The sequence below is a fragment of the Brachyhypopomus gauderio genome, chromosome 3 (genome assembly GCF_052324685.1).
Source record: "Brachyhypopomus gauderio isolate BG-103 chromosome 3, BGAUD_0.2, whole genome shotgun sequence".
NCBI lineage: Eukaryota > Metazoa > Chordata > Actinopteri > Gymnotiformes > Hypopomidae > Brachyhypopomus > Brachyhypopomus gauderio.
Genome location: NC_135213.1, coordinates 9,148,947 through 9,167,359, shown reverse-complemented (window position 1 = coordinate 9,167,359; position 18,413 = coordinate 9,148,947). Strand labels below are relative to the sequence as shown.

The window sequence follows — 18,413 nt, the reverse complement described above, 5'->3', positions numbered from 1 at the left end:
TATGTTTAAAACTACCTTATAGTAGAGTAACAGAGTAACCTGATTTCTCTAGGCAGTAGTAAAAACTATATAAACGTGTCTTAAATCACAAGATATTAAAATGTCTCCTTTATTATTTGCTTACCGCCGCATGGGAACATACGCGTTATTTATAAAGGTTATTATTAAATGAACAAAAAACGAAAGTTTTTTTTCTAAAGGCAAATGTATTTATATAGCACATTTCATCAAACTGAAACTGCTTTACACAAGAATGTTAATTTCTGTTCTAGATTTAAAATTTTTTATAAAACAGCTTATAAATCTTGTATCTAACCTTAAACCTAACCTGATGCAACAAATATTCTATTTTACACTACAGTATTTTACAAATATTCAGCTTGCTACAAATATCAACAAAATATTATTGGCACAAAAGAAATTGTACAATCCAACATTCGAAAATAAACAGATCTAGAATCTGGAATCTAGCCGTGTTGGATTCTGAGGGCCATTCAGCACCACAGCACTTTTATACTGAGGCATGTGTTCTACTCATCCTCTGTCTCTAGGTAATCCTGATGAACAGCCTCCATGCATCCGTGTGTGCGTGTGTGTGTACATACTCAGCTGAGTTAAAAAGTGAAAGAAGGCAAGAAGGAAAAAAAATGCAGTTAGGAGTGGGTGTGTCTGAGAGAGAGTGAGAGAGAGAGACAGACAGAGAGAGAGACTTGGCATGATTTGTTTGGTGATCGGAGCCAATAGAAATCCTTTGGGTTGATAAGATCCACATGCAAGTAAAGGAGTAGAGCCAGAAACGAGTTCAAGCCCAACGAGCAAACAGTGGAGCTCAGAGACGCAGACGAGACCAGAGAGGTGGTTCACACCAGCAGGTGGAGGAGGGTCCGCACCACAGTGCAGTCCAGGGAGCCTGCCGGGTTCTGGAGAAAGGAGGCCCGCCACAGAGCACAGACTCCCAGACCGAGGAGCACACACATCACTTTGGAGACCCATCCTGACAAACCCCCTGCTGTCTTCCATGGGCATCAGCAGAACGTCCACTCTGAGATCCACACGCACGCTGGACATCTCACCCTAACTGCTGCTGGAATACACACACACACACACACACACACGCACACACACACTCACTCCTGCTGGGCTGGACCACTTCAGACAAGAGGTGAGTGCTCTTCCTCCACGTACGAGTCGTGGGTTCTCTTCCTGCTGACCAGTGCTGCTGATCTGTAGGTGTTCTCTGATGGAGAATCAGAGTTCCCTAATGAGTAAGCATTCGATTCCTCGTGAAGCATTTTTGGAATCGGTCTGTTTCTGCTCTTTGTATCAGTCACATTCAACACTTGTTCCAGTTGCTAGTGGCTTCTTTGGTAACGTGGATTATACAAAAAGCAAAAGAACGCTGGCACCAGTGTGACTAATACCAACATCCATCCCTCCAGGCCCTGTCTGGCAGCTGTGCTGTGTCACTGAGTCGTACTGGTTCACGTGAGTGAAAGTGTCGGTTTTTCTCATGCAGTGTTTCCTTGTGTGAGGCTGTCTGGGTTGGGCTCGGGTCACGTGAAGGGTGTGTGGGGTTAATGAGCCGATTAATGATTTGGGTGGAGGGGTTGGCGACTGCTCCACCTTGCACTGCTGGGCAAAGAGGATTTTGCCAAGGACCAGTAATCTCTTTTGATTCTGTTTTCATCAAAGGCCAGCTGACACAAACAGAAGTTGGTCATAATAATAATGATAATAATGAATACTAAAAAAAACATTTTGGCCAAGCCAAACCATGAAGACCCAGTAGTCTTAGAGGTGTTGAAGTGGCTGATATACACACCATATGTCTGACACTTTATACAGTACATATGATGCTTATCACACATCTGACCCTTTAAAACTAAAGTGATTTAATCCAGGAAACTCCATGAGGAGCTGGAGCTGTCGGGGAGATTATTCAGCTGGCATTTGAGTCACTGGAGCAGGACCCACATGAGGGACTGGTTTGATTAAAACATGGTGTCTGAGCATTGATTTGATTAGGAGTTACCTTGAGACTGTACATTTACACCAAGCATTGTATGTACTAGTGGAGTTTGTGTTAAATAATGTGGCCAGATGTCCGGTTTTAGGCTGGACAGTCTGGTCTTCCTTGTCCTCTGTGCAGAAGAGTGAACTGACACCCATGTCCTCCTTCTGGAGTGAGCTGGTAGCTGCTCTTCACTGATCAGAATTATGTCACTGGGCCCCATAAATGTCAAAGTAAACCCGGTACTTCACTGGTTTAATATATTGCCTCTTACCTCACCTGTCTGCTATCCACACAAAGTCCATGCTGAGAAAACCCAAAAAGATAAATGACTTCTGTCCTCCGTGGCCGGCACATTGTCTCTTTGAGAGAGCAGGAAAGATGAATGTCATGGCTGAACACTACAGCAGACCTAAATACTGCACGTAGGTTTCATCCTGAACGCACGGCCTGGACACACCTTGCAGGGAGAGACCGTAGAGCAGTTGCTGAATGTGGCTCTTTGCTGAGAGGTTGTAGAGAGGGTGTTTTTGGTCCATACAGCTCTTTCATCATTAGGATTAAGTGTGTACAAGAGATCACTCGGGTTCTTATACACCGTTGCCAGGAGACATCTCCTAGTTCTCCACCACAGCACAGGGGGATTATGTCCACAGCCAGGCGAGAGGGGTCGAACAGCACAGGACAGAACAGCACACAAAAGCTGCAATCACTTTCAAAGTCGTATTCTACACAAAGACAAAATCATATACCATTCAATGGGGGAAAAAAATAAATCTAACACTGGGTGTTCAAAATGTTTATTTTCTGTTGAGTCCTTTAAAATCTTAACATTATGCAGCTTTGAGTTTGGACCCCTTTAGCCCTGTAGTGAAGCCATGAACTGTGTGTTGGGGATGTGTGGAGTTGGGTGAAAAAGTTTGTGTGTAAACTTTTGGCAGGACTTATACACACAGAAGTGAGAGACACAGAGAGTGAATCATGGGGCAGATTGAGAAAAACATGATCCTCTCTACTTCGATTCCAGACCTGTCTAACATCTCTGGACCCTACTGTTGCCTTAGCTGAATTACAAGAAAGTTTCAAGAACTTAAAAAAGTACAATTATGTGACTTTGAGTTTAAATCAAATGAGGCCTCTGACATCAAATGAGTACAGATTAACTCATCTGAGAAATGTCATATTTGGGACGTGAATCCCCCTCTGGTCACTGGTGAGGTACTGCAGCCCTTGGTGCTGTCAGAGGGCAGGTCAGGGTTAGAGGACTGAGGGAATAAGTTTATGATTCTTTCTGCTGAACCATAAACAAAGAACACGAGTAAAGACTGCAGGACATAACCAACGTGGCTATAACACTAGCGACCAGAACATGGTTCTGTAGACTGGTCCGTTTGCTGTGGCTTTCACACTTTCACAACCAGACAAATACTTATGACGAATGACATGTCCGCGAGTATCCAGCTGAGTGCTAGCAGCTAGCGCAGGCCGGTCACTTTAACCGTGATCAGGTCACGGCTATGTCGCCAGGAGTTATTTCAGAAGTACAGTAGCTCATAGATCAGTGCTTGTGCTCGCAGGATGGTTGGCTGAGTGATGGTCTCTTCTGGTTTTCGTCTCTGTGGGATCAGCCCTGATCTGGGCCGCATCCTCCCCGGGGCAGATAGTGTTCACCTTCCTTACACTTCACCCCGGGGCATCTGAGTGTTAACAGATGTGAACCATTTAACCATTAAACACACATCTACCAAACACGTGTGTGATAAAGGTATATAACTACTTGTTTTGTACTCGTTATATATTTTTTTGCCCCACACCTTTTTTTTTCGAAAACACGAGGACAGTTGCCAAGGGAGAGAAAACACACACACACACACACACACACACACACACACACTTTATGCGAGCATGTACTCAAACGCGTGCGTCCGGGTCTTACTCGGAGGCCACAACTTTCATTCCTTCACTTGCTACTAATGCAATTTCACAATTATTACTATCTCATCATCGCATTTTTACACTGCGAGCATTTTCGTCCATTTTCTCCATAATGATTCGAAACAACTATTTATATTGCTTTACAAAAGTAACCGGAAATTCTACGGCGAAATTACTGAACCATTAATAAGAAATTGCGGCGCGCGGGAAGCACTTGGAGTGTTTTTATGGCATAATGCCAGTGTTGAAAATACAGCAAACAAACAAACACGTACTACAGAGAGAAACTGGCCATGAAGTTAATATGTGTACCAAGACATTTCGCAAACGAACGCCCGAGTCGAATGATGTACCTTCTGTACGTGTAAACGGGCTTAAAACGACCTTAATGCGTGCACGAGTATATAGAGGTGACGGATCCTGGACGAGCTCTCCGTCTTCGTCCTTAAACGCACAGAACAAGAGCGAGATCACTTGAGCAAGTATTTAAGTTTCCACGCGGATGGTTTACCCAGCCCGATAAAGCCAGATAACGAGGGCACCTTGAAGAGAGGCGCGTGCAAACATGCACACGAACCGCTTCTGTAATTCCCACTCCGACTCAACGGAACCGCATTTATATGAAGGAATTGGCTACATTGGTGTTTAGATTTCTGTATGCAAACATGCTGAACGCACAAACACAGGGGTGTACTTTATCTAGCTAGCATGCAGGGTGAACACTTTTTGGGGGGTTCAGTTCTTTTTCAGCTGGTGGTAATTATGGTAAGACGTGTGTGTGTGTGAGTGTGTGTGTGTGTGTGTGTGTGTAGAGGGCTATGAAAGTTGTTTGGGGGCTGACTGGGCTATGTTGTGGTGGTCTGCCGCAGTGTTCTGTATCGTTCTGAATGTAGGCCTGTCTACTGTGCAACATTCAAACAGTTTGTGGTTATTTTCGTAACAAATGCACTGGAATCCACATCCACAGCAATTTAACAAATGCCCAAGCTAAGACTATGATAGAAGGCCTCAAATGAGCAGTATGTTGAGATAGCAAACCATTCACAGGACGTCAGGAGCCACAGTGGAGTCTTTTTTAAGGGTATATTAACATGTTGACTTAACTACATTATCATCTACATTATCGTCTCAAAACAAGAGTGAAAATATCCATGGCTGTTCAACCCAACAGAGAGAGCAACACTGAGTCTCCCTTCAGGTTCAGAAACTGAGTCACTGAAGAATTTAGAAATGTTTCGAAACATGTGAGCTAAAGTATTTATTTCTGTTCACCTGACACAAAATATCCCCAAGAATCCATGTTGATTTAGTCTGACTTATTGACCCATGACTTTATCAGTGAAGTAGCATGGTTGTAAGCAACAAAGGAGAAAATGATGGTATCCACCTAAGCATGGATCAAACAGAACTAAATCCTCTGGACAGAGATGAGGGCTGGCTCTCCAGGAAGAACTAAGCCTCATGCCAAAGTTAAGGGGTCAGGAGCCGGCGAAGTCAGCCATTTTAGGATCAGCAGCCCAGCAGTGGAGTAGGGGTTCCCTTCAGAGTCTTGGTCCTCCAAGGACTTCCTCCTAATCCCCTCCTAGAGAGTTTTTCATTGCCACCGTCATTGCCACTTGTTCATTAGTGATCTGGACCCGTGTGTGTACATGTCTGTTGTATAAAAAAGTGCTATATAAATAAATATGATTTTGACTGAAGGAAGAAACCACCTTCAGGGCACGCTACACCAGTCCTAATGTACACACTACACCAGTCCTAATGTATGTAGTTGGTTTTCTACAAAATGAACCGGGCCTCTATTTTTATGCTTTGATTTAAGACATGATTAATCATGTTCTTTATTATTGCCCCAATGGTATCAGAGCACATAAACAGTACTACATTTGATACATGGTTATATTTTACAAAGATATTAAGCACCCTGTGAGTTTAGCACTATCCTTGCTCACATCATACCTACATCACCAATAAAATAAGAAACATGAACACCAGTTGTTCGCCTTTCAATGTCGTTTCTTTGTTTTTCTCTCCAATGTGTCTCCCAGATCCATTATGCTACATTCTCAATATAAATCTGGAATTTCCACACTTGACACACCTTCATGACTAGGGGGAAAAAAGAGTGTAAAAAATTAGAGTTTTCTCCTTTCTTGAGAAAGGGTTGTTTTGGGGATTTAGTCTTAGATGTGGGAGGGATATAACTGGGGGAACTGCCCAGGAAAGCTGAGCGCCCTCTCTCTCTCTCTCTCTCTCTCTCTCTCTCTCTCTCTCTCTCTCTCTCTCTCTCTCTCTCTCTCTCTCTCTCTCTCTCTCTCTCTCTCTCTCTCCCTCTCGCTCTCCCTCCCTCTCTCTCTCTCTCTCTCTCCCTCCTAGTACTAGAGTGGGATCTATACTGTTTGAAAATGTGGCCGCCCTCTTATGAGTGACACAAGACATATTCTTTACAGTGCACATACCCCAAACACCTAACACATGGGACCGCAACATGCAGAGAACGGAGGAGTGAAAAGAGAAACAAAGATGCTTGTGTCAGTCTACTGACTTCTCTGCCCCCCATCATTACCCTACAAGCAGTAATGAGAGAGAGAGAGAGACACACACACACACACATATACAAGGAGTCCCCGCTGGGGCACGAATGTCACGGCAAGTCATCGGAGTCCAGGGCAGAATGCCGCGGTTACTGGGGTGTACATTTATCATGTTCCGTGCAAACATTCGCGGACTGCCAGAACCGCAGACGCACGAGCATCTACTCATTTGAACAGTCAGGCGCTATGACTCGCTACGGAGGAGCTCGAGCCATGTGAGGTTAGACGGAAAGTCAGTCGCGAGGACAGACGAGAGAAAACACGGTCACGCGCGGGTGAGGCTGCCTGGCGACATAACTGTTTTAGGCATCAAGGGAGCGTTTTAAAGTTTAAAACGTTTTTCCAAGGAAATTTTTTTTTAACTTTAAATATTTAATATTAAGTGGATATGTGTCAGTGAGCAGTCTTCAGTGGAAATTTGGGAGACGATCCCTTAATTCTCTGAAACATATCTCGATTCTCCCCAAAATACACAAATCTTATAAATATTTCTTTTCGACGACTGTGTCACCCACATTTGTGGCTGTTGCCACATCTGCTCTAAAGATGTCGGTGTGATTGACAGATAGCTTTCTCTCATGACTGAGCAGTAATCGTCTTTACCGGCTCTTCGGTATTGCAGCCCACGGACAAAGTGACAAATGACGTTTAATATGGTTGTTCCTGTCGTCTCAGAAAACTACAATGAAGCGCCGTGGATCTCTGCACCCCCAAGGAGACTTCTAACCCTGTTAACATTACAGGGGACAGGGAGGATAAACATTATACTTCACAAAGAATTATTCATGATCTTATTTTAATATGTTGGCCCAAACATTTAATGAGTCATCAGCAAACGAATGAACGAAAGAATGACGATCTGACTAAACTCACTTCCTGCTCAGTCCCCCACACACACCTATACCTCATCTACAAATGTTTACATATTCATTGCATTTGTCATGGCCAGACCAAGCAGAAAGACTAATTGTTTTTTCTAGAGGAGTCAGACTGAGTGAAATCAACTTCCTTTTCCCTTTGCTCCTGCTTAAACCTCTTTTACTGATTAATGATCCCATTTATTTTAAAGACTTTTTTTTAGACTGACAAATCAACCGGCACTACTAATGGCTCAATTAAGTTAATTTTGTTCTCATATGACATTCATTTCCTGTTTCTTTCTAAGAAAGCAAACCACATATTCCAGAGATGAAAATCTGTACTTGTGCAAAATTTTGCCAAGAAAATCCAGTAAAATTATAATAGACATGACAGCTGTTTGCATAAGATGAGGGCATCGTTGCATAAAACTAAGGCTCAAAACCCAAACATTGGTGCTAGCACATTGTGCATAGACAAAGCTGTTTAAGCCGTCTACCAAAACACCCCGGGCACTCAAACTTATACAAAAGCCCAGGAACGTATCACAAACCTGAACTTGTAGCAAACAACCCCAACATCTTGCTTTACATACTGAATTTTTCAGTAAGGCGGTATTGACACCTATTGACACGTTTCAGTATAGCTAATTCAGCTAATTCAGCATTTTAGTTCAGACAAGACATTATCTACAGATTTTGCAAGTACACCACACATTCTACCTTTTCAAGTCATTAGTAACTTTGAAGGATTTCAGCTGTGCTTTGGTTCTCAGGGTGAGCAGCTCTCTCCCTGTGAGGACCCAGGCCACAAGGCTGCTGAAATCTGTTCTGCATATGTGGGGTTAAGGGCCCAGTCATAAGTGTAAATCCCTAACTAGGCATTATGGTGGACAGAATTATAATTTTAGGTCATAGCTAGAATTATTGTAAAACATGGCAAAGAAATGCTAAAACCAGGGACTTAAATCATTTGCTGGCTCAGCAGTAGATCTAGACAGACATGTTCAAGCAAAGAAACCAAGCATGTAACCTCAGCTCTAGTGCAGGGGCTCCATTAATACTATGTTCACACAGTTCACACATTTTCCTCCTCTTTTCATCCACATGTGAGTATTCTCATTTGAAAAGCAATGTGACCAGCACAATGAACCTTTCATTTTCAATTCAAATTTGGCCCACTTTGGGATGATGAAATCCAACACATGTAGTATGCTGGAATGGGTGTAGTCTAAATGGCACAGTTTAATAATAAGTAGCTGTTTCAACTCTCCATCTAATAATTGTTAGTGTGATATGGGCAATAAGTCAAGAAACTGGACAAGGCAGCAGATCAAGAGTGTGGGGCCTTAGTCATCCTTAATCATCACAAGTAACTTTCTAATCCTTATTAAGAGAAAATTACACTGCACTGTTGATTTAGATTGATGAAATTATATCTGACTTCACATACAGAGCTTTGAAACTCAGAAGGGGTTTTCATGCCTACTGCCAAGAGCCTGTTTTTTTTTCTATCTACCAGTCTATATAAACTATGGTTTAAAGATGAATACACGGAGTCGGGGTGTGTGAAGTTACTTAGAAGCAGGACTTCATGACTGGAACAGGACAAACTGTAGTATATATTGAGAGCTGGCAATGATCATGATGCTGATCATGACACATAGGGGTATAGGTGTATATGGGTATATGGGTATGGGGGTATAGGTGCATATGGATATAGGTGTATGGGGGTATAGGTGCATATGGGTATAGGGGTAAGGGGTATGGGTGTATATGGGTATATGGGTATTGGGGTATAGGTGCATATGGATATAGGTGTATGGGGGTATAGGTGCATATGGGTATAGGGGTAAGGGGTATAGGTGTATATGGGTATATGGGGGTATAGCCTGCTCTTGGAGACTCTGCTCGTAGACTTTAAACAAATGTTCCTCAATTCATGTGTCTTCACAAACCCTGAGATGTTTTCTCCTGGTCCCCAGGGCTGCTCTAATGACTGGGTTTAGGTCACATCAGTCACCATTTACAAAATTTCGGCAGGCATGGTTGTTTATAGCGAAATGGAGATATTTAATTGGGCCTTACAACTTGATACTGACATTGAAAAAAGTTTTTCTGAATGAAGACTCACATCTAGGCTTTAGCGATATTCTGACTTAACCACATCATTCTAGCATTAAAATCTTTTTCCATTATTTATATATTTTTTCATTCACAAAACACGTGGTGGCTGGAAGGCTATTCAGTAGAGTCGGAATATTACAGAGTTAACTCTACAAGATGATGCATCTCTAGACATACCAAATGTGCAGACCTCTGTCCAAAAATGTCTTGTTTCTCTGTAAATCTTGAGTACTTTACTACAATTTTGAATATCTAGCTCTCAGTAAGATGGTGGGTCTCATACAGAAGCAGTTTTAAATCCAGTCCACAGGGGGCTCTCCCCCCATGCAATGCGCTCCCATATATTGATTTTGTCCCAGTTTTGTCTATCAGTTAACAGAGTTCTGTGTCTTTTGACTACATGGCCTGTGACCTACATCCCAACAAAAGCCTGGTCTAGCTGGAGGTCTCCAGAGACTAGAGCAGGCCACTCAGGTGTGGCGTACCTGTGCTAATGTCTCTCTCTTTCCTCTCGTCTCTCAGGATGTGTTGCAAGCTCCTGTTGTGGGTTCTGCTGGCGGGTGTGCTGAGTGTCCTGTCCGAGACTCGCAAGACCCGGCCTCAGGGCTCCATCCCCTCACCATACAAAGCCGGTTCCAACACTTCGGACCGTCGTGGACGCAAGCAGGAAGTTCTGGCCTCCAGCCAGGAGGCGCTGGTGGTGACAGAGAGGAAGTACCTGAAGAGTGACTGGTGTAAGACCCAGCCCCTCCGACAGACGGTCAGCCATGAAGGCTGCCTGAGTCGCACAGTCATCAACCGCTTCTGCTACGGCCAGTGCAACTCCTTCTACATCCCACGACACGTCAAAAAGGACCAGGAGTCCTTCCAGTCCTGTGCTTTCTGCAAGCCGCACCGCTTTACCGTGCTTACGGTCGAGCTCAACTGCCCCGACTTGCAGCCTGCATTCCGGCACCGAAAGATCCAGCGGGTCAAACAGTGCCGGTGCATTTCAGTCAACGTGGCAGAGTCCGGAAAACGATAGTGATGAGACTATGGAAGTTTGTTTGGGACAATATATGATAAACTCTTTACAGGATTTGATATTCAGTACCTTATGTAGGCAGCAGTGGGTCAGAAGCTGCTGTTTTGAAATGGCTGCACCCTTCATATTTTGTACTGGCATAGTTTTGTTTGGTTGTTTTTTTAATTATTGTGGCATGTGTTGGGAGTTTTGTAAAATCTACATCTCAAGACTGTGAGACCTTTGAATGAGCTCACCCCACACCCAAAAAGGCAGAGGGATAAAATCTTAAGGAGTTAAATTTGCCAGCTCCCACCACACAGCGTGGACAGAAATGGGCCTTGTGGCATACAAGAGCTTCATATTCATGGGTCTTAGTGGCAGCAGACTGGAAAAGAGAATCACTTTCTTACGCTGTTGGACAGGCATTTGAGTTAGCCAACCTAACAGAGCTTCCCACCGCCAGAGGTCTTGGAGAGAAGTTGATTCGTGCTGCTGGAATGTCAATCAGAAGGGGAGACTTGAACTGGCCAATTACACTGCTTGAGCAGACTTCAAATTATCTTATTCAATGAATACATTACATAAACATGTATTGCTAGACTGAGTATATAGATTATATATGAATCTATAGTACATTAAAATGTATATATCTAGAGAAAGAAATGAACTCTATTAAATCTATTTCAAATAAAATTGTTTTCTGCCCATCTTGGGAGACAAATAGTCAACCTATAATTGTCTGTTGGCTGATAACTTCTGAGAAATGTTAAGGTTTACACACAGACATTATAAACTACCGCACACTAAATCATGCACTATTAAATGCTTTTAATATCCCATGCAGTGTTGTTAGGGAAGTAATAAACATCTGCTGCTGTTACACTCCTGAATACATTTTGTTACACTGCAAAATCTAGACAAACAAAGAAACAATGTTTTTGTTTCATTACAATGACCTCCTTCGGCTCTTAACACCACTAAAAACATTTCCAACTCTCCAGAGAGCCACGTCCAACACCACAGCATGGTCTCACAATATACAAAAGAAAAAAATCCAAAGAAAATTCATGACTTATTATTCCTTTATTTTACATAAATTACACTATTTCCAAAAACAAGCAAAAAGATACAAACACTTATTGCATGTGGGCAAAACCTTCTTGCTCCAGATCCAGAGTGATTAACACTTTTGAACATGTACATGCTGAGACAGGAAAAGAAATAAAAAATAACCAGGAATATATTACATAAAGATGTTAATACTACTTTACATTAGATTAAATAACAGCATTTTTAAATACATGTCAAGCAGTCAAGTACTGTATGTTGCAATTAAAAAAATCCCTACAGAGTGTTTTTTCTTGCCAAGACAGTGTTGGTTAAGCAGAGTTCCCTTCCCAGAATGCATTTCAGGTCATACACCCAATACCAGTGGTGGGCTGCAGGAGGATGAATACAGCTCACGTTCAATCTCACGCGTCCTGCTGCAACACTCCCAATACAGCACACATTCAGTCTCACGCGTCTGCTGCAACACTCCCAATACAGCACACGTTCAGTCTCACGCGTCCTGCCGCAACACTCACATCCTTTCCTGCTTCCACATGACCAGTCTTCTGTCCATGCAGATTCCTTAGTGTCCTGTGCGTCGTACTGCACTGCAGTATGGTTTGTCCTATGTGGTTTTTGGAGCTCTGCGGGACAGTACGGAAGTGCTTGCAAGACCTCTAGCAACAAAACTGTGATGAGTTGTATTGGGGTGTACTGGACGTCTGGGGACACTCAAGAGAAGTCGGGGAGGCAGATCTGGTGCTCCTGTTTCTAGACATTAAAATGAGATGCCCGGTGAAGAGGAGCAGAGACGGGACACTGGAGACGGAGGTCTGAAAACGTCACCTCAACACGCTGACCTGAACTAATTAACGTAGATTTTTCATAATGCACTGAACCGCACATAACGCAGAACAGAACAAAACACAAAAGGTTTGTCTCTGCCCCAATCAGGCTTAGGTTCTCCTGTCCTGTTCCCTTTACTCTTTCACCTTTGACCCCCTCCCCCCACTCCATGGGCAACATCATCTCACAGGAAGTGACATCATGGAACTGCGATGTTGAGGCTTGATGCTGACGAATGAACTTTTAGGAGAGAAAGCCACAGTGGTCCTCACACTCCAGGCTCCATTCTGGAAGTTTCTCTTGTTTGTTTTCCTGCATGGGCCATGCATGTGAGGAGGCATCTACGTTTCAGCTCCTCCTCAGTCGGTCAGATTTTCATGCCCAGCTTGGCTTTCTGTGGAAGATGTAAAAAACGCCTGTCACGGTCATGCAACGACACGGGACCCCAGTGCACTGGCACAACACATTACGAGTCTCTCAGTGTCCAACATGTCTGATAAAACCAGGTTCTCTCCAGATAAAAGTAAAAAAAAAAGGCAATCTGGAAATAGTGTGTACCATGTCCAGTGTCCCTTTACATAATAAATGACCTTCAGGATACAATGAACTGTAACAGGTGGACTTACGATCCCAGAGGCGTGCTTGGGGTTTGACACTATAGGTGGCTTTTTTCCTTTGCTTGTCTAAAACATTCCTCAGCAGCCTTTAACCTAGTAACACACACACACACACACACACACACACACACACACACACACACACACACACACACACACACACACACACACACACAAAATAAATGTTATTGAAATTCTACACCTCCTATGGTGTCACAGTAATCAATATTTAAAATGTATTTCAATTTAAAATGTTTTAAAAGCAAGTGTAATCATGGTTTATAGGGTAAAAATACTGTGTTATGTACGCAGCTTTATTGCATGGGGGACAGTATAACAAAACTGACGACTTTAGTTCTGATCCAGCAAGATCGCTTCACACCCTTTGAGGTTATGAGGTAGGTTCCCATAGCTTCACACCCTCTGAGGTTATGAGGTAGGTTCCCATAGCTTCACACCCTTTGAGGTTATGAGGTAGGTTCCCATAGCTTCACACCCTCTGAGGTTATGAGGTAGGTTCCCCATAGCTTCACACCCTCTGAGGTTATGAGGTAGGTTCCCATAGCTTCACACCCTCTGAGGTTATGAGGTAGGTTCCCATAGCTTCACACCCTCTGAGGTTATGAGGTAGGGTTCCCATAGCTTCACACCCTCTGAGGTTATGAGGTAGGTTCCCATAGCTTCACACCCTCTGAGGTTATGAGGTAGGTTCCCATAGCTTCACACCCTCTGAGGTTCCCATAGCTTCATACCACTGGCAAAGCCACAATTTTCACATAGCTAGATAGATCCCTGCTCCTCAACACTAGAGTCTGTGCTTGATTACTATTGTAGAAGTATCACATTTCTGACAGTTTACTCTTTCTCTCACTATCTATCCATCCATCTTAAGTACGGACCTCTACCTCCCCATGTCCTGTTACCATGGTGGCAGGAGGGAGGAGTGAGAGTCTGCAGGGTCCCTTCAGCCCTCATTTCATTCACCTCTAACCCTTCAAAACAGCTGAAGGAGATAGAACAGCACCATAATTGGAGATGTGTTGGAAACAACAAGTTGGAAGCAACCCAACACATTGCTGCGTTGGGGGGGGGGCAGGCAGAGGTAAGAGGTAAACACGCTGAAGCCATGGTGTGTGTGTGTGTGTGTGTGTGTGTGGGGGGGGGGGGGGTGTCCCTGTGATCGTGTTCATCATGACATCATGAAGAGAATAAATAGATTTATTTGAATTAGTGTCATACGCATGCTCCGGTTTCATCATGTAAATGTGCTAAGGGCCCTTGCACACAGGACTGCAGGACCCAGGTCAGTTCCTTTTACAGCACAGTCAAAGCATTCCTGATTGGTACTGGTTCACTCTCCTTAATAGCTTTTAACTTGTGTCTGGTGGCCTTAATAGACTCCATCACTACTTGCGCCAAACCCCCCCCCCCCCACCTTCCCCCACAAGTGGACAAATATTACAAGGCCTCGGTAAACAAACAGTACAAAAGCCCCCACACAGTCATGCACAGAATTCTGGGAAGAAGGAAGACAAAAGCAAAAAGGTCATTTTTTGGAGAAGATGAATTTGGCTGCCAAGAGAGCTGTCTATGTGTAGCATGCAGGCACGCAGGCCGCAGTGTCTGCCCCTCAGAGAGCTGCAGGGGGGGACCAGGCTCAGAGAGCTGGGGGGGGGGGGGGGGGGAAGAAGACCAGGCTCAGAGAGCTGAGGGGGGGGGGGGGAGACCAGGCTCAGAGAGCTGGGGGGGGGGGGAGAAGACCAGGCTCAGAGAGCTGAGGGGGGGGGGGGGGGGGGGGAGGACCAGGCTCAGAGAGCTGGGGGGGGGGGGGGGGGGGGGACCAGGCTCAGAGAGCTGAGGGGGGGGGGGGGGGAGACCAGGCTCAGAGAGCTGGGGGGGGGGGGGGGGGGGGGGGGGGGGGGGGGGGGGACCAGGCTCTGGTGGCTGCTGCTCTGGGACTGCTTGCCCTTCAGGGCGCCTCTCCAGGTCCAACTCCAACATCCACGCCTGAGCCAGGGCCGCCCTGCCATCAGCCAACCAAGACCGCGCGCCTACAAACCCTAATATGGTGCTGCTCCTCACCAGGGTCGTGATCTGCTCCGCTCCAGAAACTCTCCCCTAACAGTGCTGGAGGAAGCGTTTGAGGAGAACACTGACACTCGCCAGAATCGTGTGCGTGCTCGCTCGTGAGAGAGGAGGAGACAGGAAGGGCTGATGGTGGCAGGAAGTCGGAAGTCTGACTAATGTCTTGTCTACAAGTTTAAGGGCTCTCCAGCATCTGATCCACATGTGGATTCTGAGGTTTGATCTGTGTGTGTCTGTATGTGTTAAGGTCAACTGCTCCACAAACTTTACATTGAGTCTGTAATGTGACAGGACTGTAAACATTTGTGAGTTTGGTATAAAGCCACAGGCCCCTCTGGTCTCTCCAAACCCCTTAAATTCTTCAGTTCATCACATTCATCAGCATCTGTGCACAGTATAACTGGCCTGTCCGTCTAGAATCATCCCCATGCTGCTGTAGACTGCAGGGCCTGGTCTGATCCGTACAGATGGTTTTCATGCACACAACCATGAAAATGACTGCTAAATCTGATCTCAAACTGTTTTACAGTGTCACACATACTAGATAGATGGACACATCAATCCCAAATGGCCCGTCAGATGCCCAACAGCTCAACAGACTGCCACAAAACAGATCTGGTTTATAGAAGGCCTGCATCTCCATCCCATTGGGGCATTGAGGCACAGCATAATCTGCCCTTTAGATCGTAGGTGAAGTGAGGTGGGGTGGGTGAAGGAGGGTGGGGGGTTGTACATCCAGTACCTTTACAGTGCCCCTCTACTGGTTTGATCTACTGGAACATTTAGGTCTGTTCATAGAGCATCATTGCACACCTAATCACCCTTACACCGCCCCCTCTATTTGTTACCACAAGCAATTAATTACGTGAGCAAAAGAACAGCAAGGAGGAAAACCAGATCTTTAAAGAGCTGCGATTATGTCTACTTATGCAGAAGTAATAACATAATGGAAAAAAACCCCATAAGTGCTGCTATAAAGTAAAAGCCCTTAATATTCCGATAGCATATTAGCATTTCCTCACTGGACTGAGGCCTTCTCCTCCCAGTCTGGCTTGCTTGGTTAGTTTCTCCTACCATGTGCAACAAAGCAGAATGAAGCGGGATGGTGCTGAGTGGTGAAAGGCGAGTCTTTAAGGACCCGGGTGAGCGGCGGGTTCCACTGGGCCTGAGCGTCGGGGCCGCGGGAGAGCTGATCAACGCTCTGCTGCCTCAGGCTGCCGCACTTAAGCCCGTGTTTAGCTAAGGGAAGTCTTTACGCACAGGGAGGCTTAGAGAAACAAATCAACACATGAGCTCCTCGTGAGACCGGGGTCAACCGCACACACGCACGCACAGGACAGGGGGAGTTGGGGGGGGGGGGGGGGGGGGGGGGGGGTGTGGCGGCATCTTGTCCTTGTTGTGTCAGATAAATCGTTCGTTGTCTGACCGGTCTCTGTTGACTCCATCCTTTCAAGGACACAAATGACAGCGATTCATGGCCAGCTGGGGCCAAAGTGACACAGAGAGGCAAAATTCTTTGGGGTTTTAGGTGCCACTGGAGAAGGAAGACAAACACTTTAGAGACAGATCTACTGATTAAAGGGGGGCAGCAAATGTCAGGAGAAATGCAACACTCGTGTCTGCCAGTGGGAACTAATCTACCTAATGTCAGAGCACTCGGGGGGGGGGCTATTGAGGGAGATGTACTTAAGGAGTCAAAAGCTCTCACTTTGCACTATCAGAAAGAACAGCTCTGTTCAACAAAGTGCCATCTTATCAACTCACGGGAGGGATGCAGGAACAGAAAGGCAGTGAAAGAGGACAAGGTGTCTTCTCACCAGGGCTTCTGCACTGCTCTCACACACATTCACAAAGAAATCAGACTTTTACCTCAGTTAGCTATTCAGTAAAAGTGCCACAGAAACACAGTAGTACCAAATGAAACAACCCACCTGTGCATATAGAGATAGGGGAGGGGTATATAGAGAGAGGCAGGTGGGTAGAGAGAGGAGAGGAGAGAGAGAGAGAGAGAGAGAGAGAGAGAGAGAGAGGGCAGGTGGGGTAGAGGAGAGAGAGAGAGAGAGAGAGAGAGAGAGGAGAGAGAGGAGAGAGAGAGAGAGAGAGAGAGAGAGAGAGGAGGAGAGAGAGAGAGAGAGAGGGCAGGGGTATATAGAGAGAGGGCAGGTGGGGTAGAGAGAGAGAGAGAGAGAGGAGAGAGAGAGAGAGAGAGAGAGAGAGGAGAGAGAGAGAGAGAGAGAGGAGAGAGAGGAGAGAGGAGGGCAGGGAGTTAGGTATATAGAGAGAGGGCAGGGAGAGGGAGAGAAAGAGAGAGAGAGAGAGAGAGAGAGACGATAGGGGAGGGGGTATATAGAGAGAGGGCAGGTCGGTAGAGAGGGTGGGGGAGATGGATGGTCACTACATTGCACTGTGGTCAATTGTGATTTTTTTACACCCCAATCAAAAATTTGTCCTCCGCTTTTAACCCATCTGTGCAGTCAGAACACACACACACACACACGCACACACACCGCACACACACACTAGTGATTACTAGGGGGCAGTGGATCACACGTGCCCTTCACTGTGCTTCAATCACAGTGACTGCTCATTGCTCTACATTACAGTACACACAACTGCTGGACTGATGACACCAAGTTATATTTTATATCATGTATGAAACAAAGCACAAAATACAGCTTCTCAAAAAATAAACAAAAAAATAAACACCTGCAGGGGGGAATAGCCAGAAAGGTGCAGATGAACGTGATTCCCCGCTCCTTCACACGGAGGTGAGGAGGACACGGTCATGGCCTGAACAGATTCCCCTCAGTCAGTGCCTCCAGGGGCCAGGTGGGAGTCCCAGACATCGTATAACGTAGTAAAGGGAGCGGAGGGAGAGGGGGGGCTGGCCAGATTGGGCGGAGTGTGAGGTTAAAGAAACACCAACAGACTTGTGCAGTTCGGGACCGATGGAGCCAGATATGGCCGCCCCTCAGAGGCGTTTCCCCATGAATAATGGAGAAGTCTTCCCGCTCTGCTCTGTCTTCAGCAGACCGGACACATTTGTGTTTGTTGACTCTTGACGATATCACAAAACCTCATCAAAACCACTGGAAGCTAACTGTATTAATCAAGTATTCTTTCCATTACTGGGGTTACAAAAATAGTCAAGGTTCATTTCACAAGCTCGCCCCTTTTCAGTGAATTTTAAATACAGGAGATATAATCTAATATCAAACATATGGCACAAGTTCTGGGAGAACTAAGCTTAAAGGCAAACAGCAAGCCAGCCACAGCTACACAAAA

At 45.3% G+C, this 18,413-nt stretch overlaps 1 protein-coding gene and 1 long non-coding RNA gene across 3 annotated transcripts; one reads left to right on the top strand and one right to left on the bottom strand.

Moving 5' to 3' along the window:
- The first annotated feature begins 539 nt into the window (after positions 1-539).
- Positions 540-11,341, top strand: grem2b (gremlin 2, DAN family BMP antagonist b). Of its 2 annotated transcripts, XM_076999345.1 has the most exons (3): positions 540-1,162; positions 1,440-1,485; positions 10,047-11,341. In XM_076999345.1, exon 3 carries the CDS (start codon positions 10,048-10,050, stop codon positions 10,546-10,548), a length of 501 nt encoding a protein of 166 aa, XP_076855460.1. In that variant the 5' UTR covers positions 540-1,162; positions 1,440-1,485; position 10,047; the 3' UTR covers positions 10,549-11,341. The 2 variants fall into 2 exon arrangements, with proteins under 2 accessions (XP_076855460.1, XP_076855459.1); XM_076999344.1 differs by lacking the exon at positions 1,440-1,485 and having other exon boundaries at positions 542-1,162; positions 10,047-11,340.
- A 257-nt stretch (positions 11,342-11,598) lies between these two features.
- On the bottom strand, positions 11,599-14,461 carry LOC143510222 (uncharacterized). The gene is made up of 2 exons (XR_013129931.1): positions 13,053-14,461; positions 11,599-12,820 (listed from the first exon to the last, which is right to left on the bottom strand). It is a non-coding gene; the product is annotated as an uncharacterized LOC143510222 (long non-coding RNA).
- Positions 14,462-18,413: the final 3,952 nt, after the last annotated feature.

Excerpts from the sequence above, each read along its gene's own strand:
- grem2b (XM_076999345.1), top strand. The coding sequence starts at position 10,048 with ATGTGTTGCAAGCTCCTGTTGTGGGTTCTGCTGGCGGGTGTGCTGAGT.